This window comes from Tribolium castaneum, chromosome 4 (genome assembly GCF_031307605.1).
Source record: "Tribolium castaneum strain GA2 chromosome 4, icTriCast1.1, whole genome shotgun sequence".
Taxonomy (NCBI): domain Eukaryota; kingdom Metazoa; phylum Arthropoda; class Insecta; order Coleoptera; family Tenebrionidae; genus Tribolium; species Tribolium castaneum.
This window is the reverse complement of record NC_087397.1, coordinates 2,069,782-2,089,321: the sequence shown is the minus strand read 5'-3', so window position 1 is coordinate 2,089,321 and position 19,540 is coordinate 2,069,782. Positions and strand designations below refer to the sequence as shown.

General features: G+C 40.4%; 5 protein-coding genes across 11 annotated transcripts in view; 2 read left to right on the top strand and 3 right to left on the bottom strand.

The window, feature by feature from the left end:
• Positions 1-19,540, top strand: part of LOC657633 (proteoglycan 4) — a 68,359-nt gene that overhangs the window by 24,939 nt on the left and 23,880 nt on the right. The window lies entirely within an intron of this gene.
• On the bottom strand, positions 109-2,111 carry LOC100141880 (organic cation/carnitine transporter 2). Its single transcript, XM_008203469.3, has 7 exons — positions 1,740-2,111; positions 1,438-1,696; positions 1,225-1,393; positions 1,043-1,178; positions 678-986; positions 308-633; positions 109-258 (listed from the first exon to the last, which is right to left on the bottom strand). The coding sequence occupies exons 1-7, from the start codon at positions 2,031-2,033 to the stop codon at positions 132-134; spliced, it is 1,620 nt and encodes a 539-aa protein (XP_008201691.1). The 5' UTR covers positions 2,034-2,111; the 3' UTR covers positions 109-131.
• LOC658106 (solute carrier family 22 member 3) lies at positions 2,062-4,193 on the bottom strand. 3 transcript variants are annotated; one of them, XM_015985220.2, is made up of 7 exons: positions 3,686-4,193; positions 3,379-3,637; positions 3,163-3,331; positions 2,980-3,109; positions 2,619-2,924; positions 2,257-2,573; positions 2,062-2,213 (listed from the first exon to the last, which is right to left on the bottom strand). In XM_015985220.2, the coding sequence occupies exons 1-7, from the start codon at positions 3,971-3,973 to the stop codon at positions 2,096-2,098; spliced, it is 1,587 nt and encodes a 528-aa protein (XP_015840706.1). In that variant the 5' UTR covers positions 3,974-4,193; the 3' UTR covers positions 2,062-2,095. The 3 variants fall into 3 exon arrangements, with proteins under 3 accessions (XP_015840706.1, XP_015840705.1, XP_969610.1); XM_015985219.2 differs by having other exon boundaries at positions 2,983-3,118; positions 3,686-4,192; XM_964517.4 differs by having other exon boundaries at positions 2,980-3,118; positions 3,686-4,191.
• LOC658186 (uncharacterized protein) lies at positions 11,723-17,413 on the top strand. 2 transcript variants are annotated; one of them, XM_064356188.1, is made up of 5 exons: positions 11,723-12,004; positions 12,362-12,563; positions 13,880-13,991; positions 14,044-14,489; positions 16,266-17,413. In XM_064356188.1, exons 2-5 carry the CDS (start codon positions 12,521-12,523, stop codon positions 17,324-17,326), a joined length of 1,662 nt encoding a protein of 553 aa, XP_064212258.1. In that variant the 5' UTR covers positions 11,723-12,004; positions 12,362-12,520; the 3' UTR covers positions 17,327-17,413. The 2 variants fall into 2 exon arrangements, with proteins under 2 accessions (XP_064212258.1, XP_064212259.1); XM_064356189.1 differs by lacking the exon at positions 11,723-12,004 and having other exon boundaries at positions 12,244-12,563.
• On the bottom strand, positions 17,492-19,385 carry sra (sarah). Its single transcript, XM_964668.4, has 2 exons — positions 19,009-19,385; positions 17,492-18,963 (listed from the first exon to the last, which is right to left on the bottom strand). The coding sequence occupies exons 1-2, from the start codon at positions 19,199-19,201 to the stop codon at positions 18,491-18,493; spliced, it is 666 nt and encodes a 221-aa protein (XP_969761.2). The 5' UTR covers positions 19,202-19,385; the 3' UTR covers positions 17,492-18,490.

Sequence of the window (19,540 nt, the reverse complement as noted above, 5' to 3'; positions counted from 1 at the left end):
GTGACGCATATTTTGCCGATAAAAACGCAAACTTTGGTGACCTGCACTGGAAAAGGCTAGATGTCGCCCGCTTTTACGACTTCCGCACTCTAACAAAAAGCAGTGGCGTAACACTAAAGTTTTATTAGCCCCTATTTTACAAAACTAATTGATGGGATAACGCCCGAGAGTTCATTTAGTTCAATAGACCTTACTTCTTTCTCGCGTAGCGTGGCAAATTTGTTATCAATACCCACATACCTCACTGGTTTATAGAACCTAAAACAACCCAAATGAAAGTGGGTTAAACATTTTGATACATAAGTACTGCTGAAAGTTGACTGCGTCTTCAAAAAAGTCGGGGAGTTCCCGGTTATGTACATCCCACAACCAAAACGAGCAAACAACTTCAACCACTGGTGCCACAAATCCTATGATAGCTACGTACGGCCAAATAAAAACGTTTCCTTTTGCATAAGTAAGCATAACAGAACCGAAAAAATTGCCCAGAAAAAATAAACCATGGGCAACTCCAGCTCCTTGAGCTCGGAAATCGGTCGGAAACACGCGCGTTGTTATATTATCTGAAACTATAAACGCCACAAAGTGTAGAAACGTCCCCACTAATTTCATGGCAAATATGGTATTTTCGCCCTAAAAACACTCATCATTGTGGGCGTTTTGCGTAACGTTTTTACCAAAGCAATGTAGTGAAAGTCGTCGCTTAAAAAAATTATACAAACACAGGCATCCTTCAAAACGCAAAAAATCGCAATGAGTCTGCTGTGTCTTATAAAATGTGCCATAAGTATCGCACTGAGAATCCCAATTATTGCGGAAATGCCGTAAGTGTAAATGTAGGCATAATTTCGGTAAATGTTAACAAGTAGTAAGTCCATCGTAAATCCGATAAAAAATAAGTGTATAGTCATTGCCAAGAACACACTGCGTGTTTCGGGATGTTGCCATATGCCCGGACATAAGTAGGGTCTAGGTGGGGCATTTTCCTAAAATACAGCCTTGAAAAGTATGTATTAAGCCAGGAATCCACTCGTAAACATACAATTAACTGCACCGGACGTATTCTGATCTCGTTCGGCAAAGGCTGCTTGTTAAATTCGGCGATTTTCCGAACCGATTCCTCCACCCTTTTAAAATCATAAGTCACGAGAATCTTATTTGGGGAATCCTTAAAGTATCTAAAAACTTTCACTAAAGTTTCACAAAAATCGGAGTAATAATTACAGTATTGGTACTAAAAGTAATAACGGCAGTACGGAAACGACCGCCACAACTTTGTTAATATCAATCAAGATAATAAACAAGTAGGGAGAAATTATTAAACCGATCGGTAACGGCAACATTACGAAAGCCAGCATGAAAGTGCGCCATTTATTACCCACCGCTTCACACACTGGAAGGAATTTTTAGTAAAAAATTAACAACACAATAACTGACCAGCTATTCGTGGAGTTAGCACCGTGCAAGTGGAACAGATCCCTTGCACGACAACAAAAAACAACATCATTGAAAAGTTGGTGATACTGATTAGAAAAACGCCTAATAGGCACTGCAACGGTATAAAAACCATGGCTGTTATTTTCTGCCCGAACCTATCAGCCGTCCATCCGGTCAAAACAAAACCAATGGCAACCCCCACACAAAAACAGTTTTTCACCCAAGAGCCAAGAATCTCGTCCTCACAAACGAGATTAAACTAAAACAAGCGAATTATTTTTGGTGTGGTAATCGCAACTTACTCTCTCGGCATATGTATAAATTTGGTACTCTTTCGAAAAAGTAAATTCCCGACATTTGGTACCATTAGCGTAGAAACATCGACTGCTATTTGGCGCCGAACAAGTGTAATTTAGGGGAATTGGGGTCGCAAGTTTGGACGTATACACGTCGAAGCCGTGAAATAAGATACAGAGGAGCGTTATAGACACCACACAGACTTGCCACCGGCCAAAACCTCCAGCATTGGTGGCCAGAAGCTCCTCAGGCGGGCTTCCGTTTTTGACGCGGACTAGAGGGAGACTTTCGGAAAACATGACACGTGTGACAGAGTCAATAAAGTCAAAACTTTCAATATTTTATTGGGACAAGTCAAACATCATTTTTTCTTAACGGGTTGCTCAATCGGATTCAAATCCATCACTTTGACTTCCACTTCCAGGTCCGGACCCGCCATGTTCTCATAAATAATTAAAAATCTCGACGGTTTGTAAAATCTGCAATTTACGTTTTGACTGCGAACAGAGTGAAGCGACTTACTTTTCAAATCTTATACAATCTATCAAATAGTCGGGCAATTCCCGATTTTGCACGTCCCAAAACCAGAAACTCCCAGTTAGCTCGATAACCCCCCCGAGTAGGAAAATCCCCCCAATTGTCCAAATCGTGTTATCAAAAAAGTAATCCAGCACAATTGCCAGGAAAAACCCAAGGTGGAACGTAGCAAAACACACCCCACAGCAGAGGCAGCGCTTCTCGGTCGGGAACATGCGCGGGGTTAGGGTGAAGAGCGCCCCCCTGACCCCCCACAGCCAGAACGCGCTCGACAAAATCCCAATTTTGAAGACCAAACATTCCTGGAAAAAAAACTAGGACACGACCAACAATCGACACAATATTACAGAATTGTGCCACAAAAGGTCCAACAGCAGGCAAATGCCAAGCGAGATGTTCTTGGAAATCGCGAAAATGCCGATTACGACTTTGTGTTGGAAGAAATGGCACAAAAACACGGCTAGAAGGCTTCCAAAAATGCCGCAACAGCCGAATATTGGCAAGCGCTTGAAGTCCTCGTAGGCGTACTTCATGGTGAGGCTCTGCGTGTACCCCAGGAAGAACCAGCTGCCCAGGAGGGTGCAATAGGCGACTCGCAGCGACGGGGGCTTGAAGATCGACCAGATTGAGCAGTGATGGGGCACCCCACTGTCCTGAAATTCAGCGCTAAAATATGGTTAAACAGTGTTAAACTCTTGAAAAACGTACTACGATAACTTGCACGGGGGCCAAGCGCGCCTCTGCGGACAAGGGGCGGTGGTTACAGCGCGAAATCCTGCGGAGCACCCGCTCTTCCTTGACAAAGTCCAACATCACGACCACGTAATTGGGGGAGTCCCTAAAATACCTAAAATTTAACCACGTGGCAAAAACTGTCTTGGTGGTGATTACACGAGAGGTAGGAGAAGAATTAGGGGAAGGACCGAATCCGCGGCCACAACCCCGCTAATATCGTTGAACAAATTGTAGTAAAAGGGAAATACAGCGATACTTAGGGGAACCCCAGACGCAACAATGCCCAGAGCTAGCGTTCTCCACCTATTCCCAACAACGTCACTTACTGAGGAAACAAAATTGATTCTCACGACTGTGCCCAAAAATAATTACCCGCCACTGATGGGATCAGATTGATCGAGTTGGAAAACACCCCGTGTGTGAACACGAAAAACAGCACGATCTCGTAACTCCTCATACTCAGAATAAACAGCCCTGTTAGACTTTGCAACGAGATAAAAATCATAGCGGTCGGTTTCAGCCCGAACTTATCCCCACAAACCCCGCTCATGAAATATCCCAGAAACAAGCCCATCCGGTACACATTCCTGATCCAAAGGACGTACTTCCCTTTCTCACAAACCAAATTCAGCTGAAATTTTACCATTATTATGGGGCCAGTTTCTCGCAATGTGGTCACTTTTTCCGCGAATGAGATAATCGTGTCTGAGTAGTACTCGAATTCTGTGCACTTGGTGCCATTGGGGTAGGAACAAATGCTTGAGTTTGTTCCCTTGCAGGTGTAGTTCATCTCCGAAACGGCCGAGGTCTGGAGGGTGGTGAGGTCAAGGCCGTGGATAAACTGGGAGAGGAAAGCCCCGATACAGACGGAAATCTGCCACAAACCGCAGCATCCGGTTATGGCAGGGACGATTTCTTCAGGGGGTGACGAGTCAGAGACTAGGACGTTGTTTCGGAAAAATTTCATCGGTGTCAAGGGATATGACACACACGACACACTGGTTTTTGTTTTGCGAGATAAAAATGCACTCAATTGCTCTCATTTTTTCTATAATAATTGGTCCAAATTCAAAACCATGTTTAAGCCAGAAAGGTTTACTTATTTTTTTTTTTTGGATTTTTTCCGGAAGATTTATTTGTTGTGTCAATCCGGCGTTTTAATGTCACGTAGATACTTTCATTGTTTTTGTTTTTTTAAGGATTTACCTTCACCTTCCTCTATTTATCTTGCAATAACTCTGACTAAATATTTATCATGTTTATTGTAATAACAATTGTTACATTGCGATCGACAAGCTACCACAAAATAAAATCTGCACAAATTAAATGCACAGTGTTTAATTTAAACGACAAGCATCTCTGTTTAGTAAAAAATAATAAATGCACATTAAAAATTTAATAATAAACGCACAACAAAAATAATAAATGCACAGTAAAAATAATAAACGCACAGTAAAATAATAAATGCTCAGAAAAAATAATAAATGCATTAGTTATTATATACTAATAGTTATTTATTTACCAAATTTGAGTGTAAATCGGACTATTTTTTTTATTTAAACGACAAGCATCTCTATTTAGTAAAAAATAATAAATGCACATTAAAAATTTAATAATAAACGCACAACAAAAATAATAAATGCACAGTATGTTAAGTGAAGGGGGCGCTGCTGGTGAAATTGGCGGGAAATGATGACGCGTGAGGCGCGTACGGGCAACGCCTAGTTAGTTGGAAGGACACGGTGGAAGTGTCAATGTCGTTGTTGAATCTAATTTGCTAATAAATTAGTTTTTGGGTGAATTCCGAGTTTCATTTACAGAGCAGCGGTAGGATATTGCTCAAATAATCGTTTCCGATAGAGAGTGGTGAATTGTGGTGATTTTGTGAGGAATTTGTGGGTCGCCAAGGCAAGGGCCAAAAATTGAAGTTTTGGGAATCTGTACCGTTTCATTCGTAACAAAATTGTGGTTTACGACTTGAAATCGAACAAATCAATCGGGTGCTAGCCGAATTTATCTGGTTTTTCTGATTTCTGACGAGTTCTAGGAGTTACGCAACCACACGCTGTCAATTTTCATTTGGGTGTGGCTCAAAAGGCGCGAAAAGTTTTCTGGTGAGATTTTCGCAATGGGGCGTCACAGGTATCGAGGAAATGTGGACTCGGACGACTCGGACTCAAGTGACGATGAGCCACGGCCGAAAAGGTCTGCGCCTGGGGTCTCCACTACAGTAAATTCACCCCCAGTTTCGGCCGAATCCGCTAGAATCGCGAGACTTGAGCAACTTGTGGAAAACTTGAATCGACGTTTGCTAAACCGCAATTTTGAGCACACATCAGGACAAGTTGGCATTAAAAGTGACCTGATTCCTGAATTCGCTCCAGGAAACCCCAATTTTAGTACCACTAAGTGGTTGCATAAAATTGACCAGTTGGCTCTCGTGAACGGTTGGGACGAACGTACAACGATTTACGGCATGATAAGTCGACTCAAGGGGTTGGCCAAGGAGTGGTACGACAATCTCGATCCCTCAGCATACGACCGGAGCTGGGATGAATGGAAACGTTTGTTACAAGCCACCTTCCCCGATCACCACGATTATGCTTCCACACTTCGTAAGCTAGTGAATAGGGTGAAGGAAGATGGGGAAACCTGGGCACAATATTATTTTGGGAAATTAAATCTGTTGCAGGCTTGTGACATAACAGGAACGAATGCAGTCTCCTGTCTTATTGATGGAATCACTGATGTGACTCTCAGAAATGGGGCTAGAGCAGGGCGTTACGTTACACCCGAAAGCTTGTACGCTGAGTATTTGTCGACTCTGAGATCCGAAGGTGACAAGCGGGATACGCTCGCAAAGCAGGCGCCTCGGGAAAGGAGGAGGTTCCTTCCAAGTCGAGTCGAAACACAAAAACTGTATTCGTCAGTTCGGTGTTACAATTGTCGTAATCGAGGACATGTTGCGACAAAGTGCCCGAAACCAAGAATTGAGTGCAAGAAATGTGGTCGCATTGGACATGTGGATGCTGAGTGCCGACGTGGTAACTTAGTAAAAGAAAACATGTCTAAGCAGGCACTAACGACAAGTGTAGCTGACGCAAGTAATAATAAGAATTATTACATAGACATTAAGGTCAATGGTAAGCCGACGCGAGCTTACATTGACTCAGGAGCTGAACCGGTCCTTGTCAAGCAAAGTGTTGCTAGAGAATTGGGACTGATGTGGCAGCCAAGTTTACATTTGATTCGTGGTTATGGCCAGGGAATCACCAAAGTGCATGGGGAAGTCGAAGTAGAGCTAGAAGTGGATCTTGTCAAGGCAAACGTAAAAGCTTTGATCGTCGAAGACAGTGCACAACGTGTGCCTGTCATAGTGGGACAGACCTTCCTGAATGCGGGTGCTAATACGATTATAGCAAATGAGGAAGCTGTGAGAGTAGTTGACGGAAACAACGAATCGATCCAAGCATTTCTAGGCCAACTTCCGACACGAAAAGTTGCACTTTGGGCGGAAGACGAAACAGTGATCCCTCCTCAATCCATTGGTTGCATACGAATCAAGGCAAAAGACGATGGGTGGAAAGGAGCTTATTACGTTGAAGGGTGTCAACGTCCGAGACCAGGGTTCGAACACGTTGTTCATCGGTGTGTCACATGTGATGGAGGCCTAGTGACCGTTCGCAATCTATCGCACCAAGATCTGGTCTATCGAAAGGCGCAAATCGTTGCGAGATCTGAGCCCTGCGAGCAGGAAAGCACAGCTACGACGGTGAGTGTGTTTTCTGTGGGGAAGGTTGAGGTAAAGAGTTTTCAACGGTGGGAACTTCTTACACAAGTCAATAAGAATCTAGACCCGGCTCAGTTCGAGCAATTGTTACAACTCGTTAACGAATTTCGAGATTGTTTTGCACGAAATGTAGCGGAAATAGTTTATCGTCCTTATCGGTTATCGCATCACGAAAGAAGAATTGTTCGAGATATAGTAAATGACTTGTTAGGTAGCGGAGTCATACGAGAATCAGACTCGCCATATTCGAGTCCCATACTGTTGGTGCGGAAGAAAGATGGGCAACACCGTATGTGTGTTGACTATCGGCAATTAAATTCGAAAACAATCAAAGATCGCTTTCCGTTACCACGAGTAGATGAACATTTGGATAAACTAAACGGTGCAAAGTTTTTCACCACACTAGATCTCGCGAGTGGGTACTATCAGATCCCAATGGCCACCGAATCGATTCCAAAGACAGCATTTGTTACGCCTGATGGGCATTACGAGTTTGTCCGCATGCCTTTTGGTCTAGCCAACGCTCCGGCAGTGTTTCAGCGAGCTATGAATAAGGTGTTGGGTCCATTACGGTTTCAGACCGCTTTTTGTTACATAGATGATCTTCTGATACCTTCCAAAGACCTTGAAACAGGTCTTAACAATTTACGAACGGTGTTTCAATTGCTTCGACAATTTGGATTGACTCTAAAGCTGAGTAAATGTTGCTTCTTTGGAAGTCAAATAGAGTATTTAGGGCATGAGATCAGTGCGGAAGGCATTAAGCCAGGCGAGACAAAAATCAAAGTGGTGACAGCTTTTCCCAAACCAACAGACGTACACAAACTTAGGCAATTCTTAGGTTTGTGTGGGTACTTTCGAAAGTACGTGAAAGATTACGCAACAATAGCAAGTAGTTTGACGAGTCTCCTAAAGAAAGGCAGTGCATTTGTTTGGGAAGAAGCACAAGAGCGGGCTTTTCAGACTTTAAAAGACATCTTGACGAGCAGACCAGTTCTTGCAATTTACGACGCGGAAGCTGAAACGGAGTTACACACTGACGCTTCTAAAGTTGGAATTGGTGGCATTCTGTTGCAACGACAAGGTGATGGATCTTTGCGTCCAGTTATGTTTTTCAGTCGACAGACGACCAAAGAGGAACAAAGGTACCACTCGTACGAGCTAGAAACGCTAGCGGTGGTCTGTTCTCTCAAACATTATCGAGTATACTTGTTGGGGCTTCAATTCAAGGTGATCACAGACTGTAATGCTTTACGAACAACCCTTACCAAGAGAGATTTGATTCCACGAATTGGGAGATGGTGGTTGTTGACTTCTGAGTTCGACTTTACTGTAGAATACAGACCTGGCAGTAAAATGAGTCACGTTGACGCTTTGAGTAGAAATCCGGTATTAGATCCTTCGGAGCCTTCACTGGAAGTCTTGCATATTAATGTTAACGATGATGATTGGATTTTAGCTGTTCAAATGAAGGATGCGAGATGCGCATTGTTGAAGGAAATATTGGAAAAATCACCGACGAACGCTGAAGAGCGTGCCATTCACAAAGAGTATAAACTAAAAGATGGTCGAGTATTCAAACAGACTGAGTCAGGATTAAAATGGGTCGTACCAAAAGCGGTAAGACGCCAGATTTTATTAGCACACCACGATGGAATTGGCCATTTATCGAATGAGAAAACTTTGGCATCTGTGTCGAAATCTTATTGGTTTCCTTCAATGCGGAGGTATGTTCATAAATATATTTCTAGCTGCTTGGAGTGTCTCTACAATAAGGAAGCCGGAGGAAAGCAGCCAGGATTTTTGAATCCCATACCTAAGAATTCGCAACCATTTGACACATTGCACATGGATCATTTGGGACCATTTGTAAAGAGCAAATCACATAATTCTTATCTTTTAGCTATTATCGATGCATTTACTAAATTTGTCTTTCTCAGGGCCGTGCCTAATACTAAGGTGGGCCCTGTTTTATCATTTTTAGCTTCTCTTACAGGAATGTTTGGTGTACCTAAACGTATAATAGCCGATCGTGGGGCTTGTTTTTCTAGCAAAAAGTTTAAGACACATTGTACCGATTTAAACGTTAAATTAGTACTAACCGCGACTGCTACACCACGGGCTAACGGCCAGGTGGAGCGATTAAATCGTACGATTTTATCTCAGCTTGCTGCTAGCTCGAGAGAAGAAGAGAAATGGGATGACTTTGTGAGTAGAATTAGTTGGGGTATTAATTCTACGCCGAATTCGACTACGGGCAAAAGTCCATACGAATTGTTGTTGGGGTATACATCTCGACATGCTAATGACTCAATCCTCACCAACGTGGTGACAGAGGGTGTTCATGATGGTGATTTGCCACGGACACGAGCAGACGTTGCTCAGCGTGTCGAAAAGGAACAGCAGAAGCAAAAGGAGCGTTATGACAAGCGACGCTGTGCCCCAAAGAGATTTAATGCAGGTGATCTCGTGTTGGTACGCACCACGCGAGCTTCAAACGAGGGCAAAAGTCGGAAGCTGTTACCTAAATATTCGGGACCGTACCGAATTCAGAAAGTGCTCGACTACGATAGGTACGTCGTGACGGACATGCCGGGGGCGACGCGTTCCCAAAAACGATATGAGGGTGTTCACTCAGTGGACAAATTGAGACATTACGTTGTCGCCACGACGAGTGGAGACGAAACAATAGGCGATGTCAGTGACGAATGACTGAGTTCGCTGTGAAGCTGATTTTGGGCCCAAATGTTGTTTTTAAGCGCTTTACGTTGAAACTCATGAGTTAATGATTTGTTGTTGTTGTTATTGTTCTTGTTCTTGTTATTGTTCTTCTACTTATTCTTGAGGTTACTGATCTTGTTGGTGTTGGTGTTCTTATTGTTGTTGTTGTTGGTGTTCTTATTGTTGTTGTTGGTGGTGTTCTTATTGTTGTTCTTAATTAATTCTCAACGTGAGAAACACGATTATGATTATTTTCAGATTCATTCTCAACGTGAGAAACACGATTATGATTATTTTCAGGTTGTTTATAAATAGTTCTTAAGTGGGACTCGGGCTGTAGATGCATACTACGGCTCGGATACATGGTATTGGTTAATTACTTGTTTTAGAAACACCGGTGGTTCCCCGAGGACGTGGAACACGGAAGCGTGGCCGACTGTTAAGTGAAGGGGGCGCTGCTGGTGAAATTGGCGGGAAATGATGACGCGTGAGGCGCGTACGGGCAACGCCTAGTTAGTTGGAAGGACACGGTGGAAGTGTCAATGTCGTTGTTGAATCTAATTTGCTAATAAATTAGTTTTTGGGTGAATTCCGAGTTTCATTTACAAGTAAAAATAATAAACGCAGTAAAATAATAAACGCACAGTAAACTAATAAATGCTCAGAAAAAATAATAAATGTATTAGTTATTATATACTAATAGTTATTTATTTACCAAATTTGAGTGTAAATCGGACTATTTTTTTTTATTTAAACGACAAGCATTTCTGTTTAGTAAAAAATAAAAAATGCACATTAAAAATTTAATAATAAACGCACAACAAAAATAATAAATGCACAGTAAAAATAATAAACGCAGTAAAATAATAAACGCACAGTAAACTAATAAATGCTCAGAAAAAATAATAAATGCATTAGTTATTATATACTAATAGTTATTTATTTACCAAATTTGAGTGTAAATCGGACGATTTTTTTTATTTAAACGACAAGCATCTCTGTTTAGTAAAAAATAATAAATGCACATTAAAAATTTAATAATAAACGCACAACAAAAATAATAAATGCACAGTAAAAATAATAAACGCAGTAAAATAATAAACGCACAGTAAAATAATAAATGCTCAGAAAAAATAATAAATGCATTAGTTATTATATACTAATAGTTATTTATTTACCAAATTTGAGTGTAAATCGGACGATTTTTTTATTTAAACGACAAGCATCTTTATTTAGTAAAAAATAATAAATGCACAGTAAAAATAATAAACGCCCAATAAAATAACAAATGCACAGTAAAATAATAAATGCATTAGTTATTATATACTAATAGTTTACCAAGTTTGAGAGTAAATCGGACGCTTTTTTGAACATCGGGTGATAATGAAATAAATGAACAGAATTACAAAAAAACGAGGTCAATACAATATTTTATTCTTCGAAATGGTCTCAACAAAGATTATAATTGCTTTAAATTTGTTAAAAAAATGCACAGTAAAATAATAAATGCCCAGTTGAATAATAAATGTACAGTAAAAACAATAAATACTAAACTAATCCAAAATAATAAGAAATACATAAATAATAAATAAATAAATAAACTGTGCATAAATTAGTTAAATACTGATCATTTATCAATTTAAACTGATCAAAATCGGCTTCATTATTACTGATCGCTTTATTGCCACCTAAATAAAACAGCTTAGAAAACTCTGATTGCATTGTCTTCCGAAAAGTTATATTAAACCTTGACTTAATTCAAATGTTGACGTCACGGTCAGGTTCGCTCGGGGAACTTTCCACAGGGAATGGTAGTGAGAGTTCCCGCAGGACTGGCGACAAAATCGCAATAAATGGGAAGACTGTTCACCTTTCGTCGTTTTATTTACTCTCCACGTGCCTAAAAATTTTGGCGCCTTTCGGCGCACCACCAACTTCCACGTGTCGTAAATAAAGTGAAAAAACAATAGTCTTCATTTTTGGAGTATGTTCAATTAGCTTGTAATTACAACAAACTTAATTTAGAAGCACAAAAATACTTATCAGCCGGTTCTATTTTTAAAATCGGAATTGGAGAAATGTTGTTTGTACGTTCGTTTGAGTTATCTCAATTTTTCAGTGATATGAGCGTGTTTGCCTCACGGGGGACCGAAGGATTTTTCCCAAGGAATGTTTGTCAGTTTTATTATCACCTAGTCGGCGGAATGGACGATTTATATATAAACAGAGAAAAAATTAGGAAATTGTAGTTTTGCCAAACGATGGGGACCAACAAAGCAAAGGCTTTTAGTACACATTTCGATGATCATTTTTATTGACGTTTGAACTCTCCGACTAGTTTTAAAAATAGTGTTAGTTTGCAGAAGTGGAAGTGAGTTATCGAGACGAATACACTTTGTGTATGTGAGTCATTTAACAGAAATACGATTTTATTGGATGTGACAGGTGCAGAAGGAAATAAAAATGAACGGAAATAAGAAAGCATAGGTAAATTTGACCTCTTTCATTGGGCTTTTTTGTCAATTTTGGAACTTTCTCTTCGGAACACAATCACAAAAAAAAATAATTGCCTGACCCAGATGTACACCAAATCGCGAAAAATGCTAAATTTAGTGCTGTTCGCTGAATGTAGCAGATATCGATCTGTTAAGATAAGTTAATAATAAATTTTCATGTTATCAAGGCCAGGAATAATCGACTCAGGTAAATCGTAAAAACTTGTAGCAGTTCTAGTGCATGCAGAACCGGTAGAGTACACAAGCTAATTGTCATTGAGAAGCGAAGCGATTTTTATTGACTCAGTAATGTGGTTCCAAAGTCACGCATTGGTGGTACAATTTTCAGAAAAACCACGTGCTTTTGGCACCAACACGTGACACTTTTTCCGACCACATTTGGTGTATTATCTTGTTGGAGAAGCGCAGTCGCTTGGAACACATGAAATGTAAAAGAGTGTGGTGTGTGGAGAAGACTTTTGTTCTGTGAGTCGGAAGCACCAGCGAGATGGACGGGGCCTACGATTTAGACACCATGATGGGCTATCTGGGTGAGTCAAAATTTTGGTTTTTCAATTTTCGCTCACTGACCACAACTAATGCAATAAAAATGCAGTTTGGAGGAAAAGACCTTTTTATTTTTGCGATCGATTGTTTACACATTTTACTACAGCAGTTATGAAATTTTATGGGATGATATATTGGCGGTATAAATATTCCCGGTTGGGGTAATTGTGTACACAGTGGCTCAATCACATAGTTCTTGACTTACTGGCACTGTTTTAATCGCTGTTGATTCGTCCCCAATTTCCGAATCAAAATGTTTGCCTAGTCGGTGCAACCATGTCGTGATTTATTATATTTGGCGATTTTTCAAAATTGCTCGTTTCCTCCGAGTACAAAGAGATCGGAGCGTAGATTGACACACTTGTGGTCACGGAAAAAAAAATTAAAACCATAACGAATCCGAGATAATGATTTGCATATAATAATGTGAACGACCTCACTCTGCATTATTTCCCGACTGCCCTTTCCGAGCACATGCTGGCAAAAGCGGGGCCCTTGGGCTTGACCTGGAGACAAAATAAGTCATTTCCTGTCCACTTTGGAAAATGATAATGCATACAATAGGTCGAGACACATAATTTACAATTTTTTTTTCGTAAAAATTCCTCGCAACAATGTTGCATTCAATTTAAAAATAGGCGAGTTAGGGGGTTCAAAGGAAATGACTCGGATTCATTAGCGCACCTTGGAGCAAAAAATGACTAATGAAGTGTATTTAGTAAAATTATCGCGGAAAGATCGTTTTTATTAACTCAATTAACACATTCAGGTAAATGCTCACTTGCCGAGCTAATTGTATTTAATTAGCCCTGGCGCTTATTTACTCGGGTTTTTTGCCCCACTTACGAAATTACGTCAATCGATCTTGCAAAATTAATCGTCAACAGGATAATTCACTTGGTGATAGGTGATAGAGATCTGATTTTTGATAATTATCGGACCGGAGACAAAGTGTGCTCGAATTTTTATTACTAATTAAGAAAGAGTGTTAGGAAATAAATGATTGCACTATAACCTGCCTCATTAAAATGTTACATCAAACACAATTTCGCTTATCAGTCCATTGAGAGATAAAATTGTGGGTCGAATAACAATCGCTCCAGTAAATAAAAAACAAGAACAAATCTCACAGATTTATCAATTCCAAACAAAGTTATTTCTTTTGAATAAAATTATTTTAAACCATATCGATGGATCTTGTTATTTTGCATATAGTCTTGGTCCAGTGCTCCGCCATAAAGCCTCAAGGCCGGAAAATGTATTTTCCGGAAGCAACAGTGCAAAAATTATCTTCTTTTAGGTGACTTCGGTCGCTACCAGATGTGGCAATTCAGCCTTCACATCCTCTCAGCAGTCACTGCCGGCCTCCATATGCTTTCCCTTGTAACAGTGGCTGCAGTGCCTGAGCACAGGTAATTCCCCCAAAAGGCTGAATCACCAAATAAATTAACTTCTTTCTCCCAGATGTGAGATTCCAGGCGTCGATTTCAATTACACAATGACGAAATTAAATTCGTCGGAACTTGCTTCATACATTCCCAAACTTCCTTCGGGAGAGTTTGATAGTTGTAGTCTGCTGAACAGTACGACAAATGTGTCGTATCGGTGTGACTCCTGGGTGTACGACTACACGTATTATAAGACTTCCAGAGCGATTGAATGGAGCTTCGTCTGTGATAATAGATGGATGGGGGCTGTGGCCCAAGCCATGTACATGTTTGGGGTTTTCACCGGGGCTGTAACCCTCGGAAATATGGCCGATAAGTTCGGACGCAAGCCAGTTTTTTGCTGGTCGGCTTTATTGCAACTAGTAATAGGAGTTGCGGTTGCTTTTACCCCTGATTATTACTCATTTTTGGCGCTGAGATACTTGTATGGGATTTTCGGATCAGCGGGGGCTTATATACCAGGTAAAAAAATATTTTGTTAATTACAGCAAAACTATTCGAAAATGTGGTAGTAGTTTGATCCTAGCCTATGTAAAATGATCCGGGGAATCGATTGGCATCGAAAAAATTGCCAAATTCCCAATAGTTTTTCAGTTATGAATTTTTTAAAATTTTACCAGTTTTTGCATTTAGCAGCAATTTGCTCGAAAACTATTAGTCGGAGAACAATAATCTTTTTTGAAAAAAATAGATAATTTAAAGATCTTTCCAACGATAATACACTTCATGGGGTTATCTCTAATAGTTCCGGAACTATTGCTCGAGAAATGTTCCGGGTACCCAAAACCGACAAAAACTGCGACGAAAATTGAAAAAATCAAACATCAAAAAATCGAACATTTGGACTTTTTGTGGACTTTTAACAACTTTAGTGGGTTGTTAAGACATGTAGAAGTTCATAAAAATTTGCTGGAGTTAGTTTAAAAAATTTTTTTTTCACCTCTTTGAAGGTAAGTGTATTTTTACTCAGGAAATTTGAGCAAAAAAATTGAAAATTTTAAATCTCGTGAAAAGTTGGCATAATACAGAAAATGAACCGCTGAATTCAATGGAACAAACCGCATTGCTCTACGACTTTTAGTTTTTGAGTTATGAATTTTTTTAATGAATAAAATTTTTCACTATGACAAATGGCTACCCTAAATTTAGGCAAAAAATTTTAAATTTTTAATTCTTGTGAAAAATTGATATAGTATGTAAAATGAGCCGTAGAATTCAATTGAACAAACCGCAATGCTCTACGTCTTTTAGTTTTTTTTTAATGAATTTTTTTAGTGCAAAACTTTGATCGCCTTTGTAGTTGGAACCGTTGCCCGGAGCGGCTCCGGTTTTAGACGAAAAAATAGATAAAATTAAGCGCTATCAGATGGTTTTTTGTTCGTTGCTCTAAGTCTTACAGTTTCCGAGAAAAACGCAAAAAAAGGTTTCCATTTTCACTTTTTTTCAATTTTCAATCGCCAATTACGGCGAAACTATTAGAGTTATCGAGAAACAGAAAAATGGAGGATAACCGGAATAAAAAACTCTATAAAATGGCATAGGACTCAAGGCGATATCTCGCAAAAAAATTTTCAATTTTCAAACGCCGATTACGACCAAACTAAAAGAGCTAGAAGAAAACGGTTTGTTCCATCGTAAAGAGCACATCAAAATCTATAAGATAGAATCGGTTTTATTTTATTTTGAGACACTTTAAAAATTGACCGATTTTAAGGGGGGGGTGTTAACTTTTTTTTAATTTTTTTTATTTTCTCATTTACGGCTAAACTATTGTAAAAAGTAAAACTGTTTTGATCCATACCTATGCAAAATGATCCGGGGAATCGATTGGCATCGAGAAAATTGCCAAATTCCCAATAGTTTTTTAGTTATGAACTTTTTAAAATTTTACCAATTTTTGCATTTAGCAGCAATTTGCTCGAAAACTATTAGTCGGAGAACAATAATATTTTTTGAAAAAAATTGATAATTTGAAGTGCTTTCCAACGATAGTACACTTCATGGGGTTATTTCTAATAGTTCCGGAGCTATTCCTCGATAAATGTTCCGGCCACCGGAAATTGACCAAAATCTCGACAAAAATTGAAAAAATCAAATATCAAAAAATCGAACATATGGACTATTTTTCGACTTTTAACAACTCTAGTGGGTTGTAAAGGCATATAAAAGGTCATAAAACTGAACTAGGAAGCGTTAAAAAATTTTTGTATTTTTTTTAAGATAGGTGATTTTTTCCAGGTTTTGTGTTGACCATGGAGCTGGTGGGCCCCAGCAAGCGCTCCATGTGTGGTGTAGCCTTCCAGGCAGCCTTCGCCTGTGGCATTATGATGGTGGCAGGCTGGGGGGCCCTCATCAAAGACCGCCAATTGCTCCAAGTCGTGTACGGACTCCACGGTTTGCTCCTCATTGGCCACTACTGGCTCATGGACGAGTCACCCAGATGGTTATGGGCCAATGGGCGTTCACGTGACGCCGTCGAAATCGTCAAAAAGGCGCTCAAAATGAACAAAAGTCCCATTAATCTCGAAGCCGCCGAATTCGTATCCAAAGGAACGGCCGAAAGTCGCACCAAAACCGAAGACTCAGTCGGGGTTCTAGACCTTTTCAAAACGCCCAACTTGCGAATCAAAACGTTGAATGTTTGTCTGAACTGGTTCGCCAATTCGTTGGTTTACTACGGACTGTCGCTGAACACGGGGCAGTTGAGCGGCGATCCGTTTTTAATTTTATTTGTCATGGGTTTGGTCGAATTGCCCAGCTATGTCCTAACTGTGTATTTGATGGACAGAATGGGTCGTCGGTCCTTAACCGCCCTCAATATGATCCTTGGCGGGATTTGTTGCATCGCTGCCGCGAATCTAACCATGGGAAGTACCGAATCGACCGCTTTCGTCGTCACTGGCAAATTCCTAATCGCCAGTTCTTTCGCAATTATTTACAATTACTCGGCCGAACTTTTCCCGACTGTTGTCCGAAACTCGGCCCTCGGAATCGGGGCAATGTGTGCCCGGACTTCCGGAGCCCTAACTCCCCTTATAACACTCCTGGATTCGTTCGATCCAACCCTACCGTCCATTATTTTCGCAGTTATTGCGCTAATTTCCGGGTTTTTGACCTTATTCCTTCCGGAAACTTTGAACAAACCCATGCCGCAAACTATACAAGACGGCGAAGAATTCGGGAAAGGCGATACGTTCTTCACGTCATGTTGCAAGAAGAAGACTCCGGATGAGGAAGAAACTGTCACTTCCAAGCCACCAACTTCCGAGCAAATGCAACCGCTGGGGGTCACCAGGTGAAGCGCGGCTTTAGCGACTGTTAGTGTAGTAGGAGTGTGGACTTATTGTCTATTTATTCATAAAATAAATATTTTTATAAAAGTAAAATCGCCTTTGGATTTACGAGTAATCGGGTGGGGAGAAAATTCAATTTGTAATTCCGATGAAAAAAATTAAAGAAAGAACTGATTTATCAACGAATAACTTTATTTACACATAGATACATAGTTAACGTCTTTTTGTTTATTTTATTACCATTGAAATAAAGAGGTGGATACGGACATTGTTCGAACTATTGTTCAGGGATATAGCTTGAAAAATAGTCGGAAACAGGCACAAATTATCTAAAAATAAACTTAATCCCATACGTAATTATGTAATTTCAAGCTTCATAATTGCAGAATAATTCGAGAAAGTCAGTGGACATACATTACGACTATACAAAATATACATAGCCATTTTACAAAATACGTATCCGTATTTTTGGTACGTTTACACTCTTTTTTATTCATAAAGTTGATCAATATTGTTTTCGACGAAACTGCAGCAACTTTAAATCGATAATTTTTGTCACAACCAAATAAACCAATAAAATTTTAGTTTTATCATTTTTAAAGTTACCGAATTTCGTAACTCGTGTAAAGATTGTAAGCAAAAAATAAACAATATACGAAACTATTTATAAATAATCTGGTGAAAAGAGAAAAAATCACAGACTAAAGACTAGCATGAACTAAACATTTAAATTCGTTGTCATTAATAAACATACAAAGGAAGTTCTCGAGTTTTGTAATTACAAAAAGAAAATTTCTTCTAAACTGAGTACTTCTGATAATTTTTTCCACCCCAATTTCATAATCAATTGCTTGAATCTAGGTTGAATATAAAATTGGTTGCTGTTTTCTTCAATAAATAATTACAGATTCCTGTTTGAAGTTGCCAGCTGATGGCATTAAACTCAGGGCCAACCTGTCTCAAATTCCCGCTGAGTACTTTAGGAAATTATCTTTTATTAGCAACACCTTTATTATCACATTGAGTTAAATTAATGATACAGTTACAACCAACAAATGAATCACGTAATTCCATAATAAATGAGTGACAGATTCTACATAGAGAGAAATTGACATATTGAGAGGCTCTGAAGCTCACACTTAAAATAACCTTGAAGACCTGTACAAATCATTAACTCCGTTCCGGACACGACGTCTGTGGCATCCTGCCTTTGGCCCCCACGCCGTCCGCCCCCAGGGCCGTGTGCACCACGATGCTGGGCTGGCCGGGGGAGGGGGGGTGCACCTCGTGCGACGCCCCCGGCGTGAGGGTGGCCAAAGCTGCAAGAAGGTCATGATTGATAATGGGCTCACCTTCCGGCCGGGGCTCCCAGTCGAGGGGGGGCGACGCCGGCGGCGAGATTAGGAACTGCTTGAAGGGGGCTGGCGGCTGCAGGCTGGGGTTTTTGACGGGGGTGACGGGTTGAGCAAAGTAACACGTAATCACTGAGTCGTTGATTTTGTATTGGTGGAGCTGAATGCGGGCGCTGGCGGCTGCCACGGGCGTCTGGAAGTTCACTCTCAGTCTTCGGAAACTGCGCAGCCACTGGAATGTCACGTCCGGGTCGAAGTTCCGGAACAGGTTCTCCATTTCGCGCTTTTTCTCTGCAATTTTACGGTCAGATCGGGTGAGGGCTGGGGGCGGATTACCGGGCGAGGTGAAGACACTGTCGTGGATGTTGGTGACGATGAGGGACGTCGGCAGGTCCTCGAACTCGTCGTCGGTCACATGCTCGGGGCTGTCGATGTCGGCCTCCGCCAGCAGGTTGGGGTGCACGTTGGGAAGGCCGTCTTGGTCGTTAATGATGATATCGTCGTCCATTTCGCCGTTGCTTTCAGCCATTGAAAAATTGGATTAAATTCACCGACACAGGATCTACCGCGGTTTAAACCCCATAAAACAATGCGCACTTTTTCGGCTAAACTAATCAAGGCTAACTCTTACGCTACTAAATTTTAACACAAAAACATTGCAATATCAAAGTGCAAAAAACACAACCCAACAATTGCAAATGCCAAATGTCAGGAATGAATGACACTTGACAAGGGGATGAAAGCCGAAAGTTCGCCAGCCCGAATTGAAATACAAAGGAATGAGCTTAAAAAAACGTAAAACCCTGAAATGGATAGATTTCCAGATAATTAACATAAACACATGAGCGACTTTTTGATTTCGTATTTT

Coding starts and splice junctions, on each gene's coding strand:
- LOC100141880 (XM_008203469.3), bottom strand. CDS start 2,033: ATGTTTTCCGAAAGTCTCCCTCTAGTCCGCGTCAAAAACGGAAGCCCG. Junction 1,394..1,437: donor GCTAACTCCACGAATAGCTG/GTCAGTTATTGT, acceptor AATTCCTTCCAG/TGTGTGAAGCGGTGGGTAAT. Junction 259..307: donor GACGCAGTCAACTTTCAGCA/GTACTTATGTAT, acceptor GGGTTGTTTTAG/GTTCTATAAACCAGTGAGGT.
- LOC658106 (XM_964517.4), bottom strand. CDS start 3,973: ATGAAATTTTTCCGAAACAACGTCCTAGTCTCTGACTCGTCACCCCCT. Junction 3,119..3,162: donor ATTCTTCTCCTACCTCTCGT/GTAATCACCACC, acceptor GTTAAATTTTAG/GTATTTTAGGGACTCCCCCA. Junction 2,925..2,979: donor CCCCCGTGCAAGTTATCGTA/GTACGTTTTTCA, acceptor GCTGAATTTCAG/GACAGTGGGGTGCCCCATCA.
- LOC658186 (XM_064356188.1), top strand. CDS start 12,521: ATGGACGGGGCCTACGATTTAGACACCATGATGGGCTATCTGG. Junction 12,564..13,879: donor CACCATGATGGGCTATCTGG/GTGAGTCAAAAT, acceptor ATCTTCTTTTAG/GTGACTTCGGTCGCTACCAG. Junction 14,490..16,265: donor AGCGGGGGCTTATATACCAG/GTAAAAAAATAT, acceptor GATTTTTTCCAG/GTTTTGTGTTGACCATGGAG.
- sra (XM_964668.4), bottom strand. CDS start 19,201: ATGGCTGAAAGCAACGGCGAAATGGACGACGATATCATCATTAACGAC. Junction 18,964..19,008: donor CAGTGTCTTCACCTCGCCCG/GTAATCCGCCCC, acceptor GTAAAATTGCAG/AGAAAAAGCGCGAAATGGAG.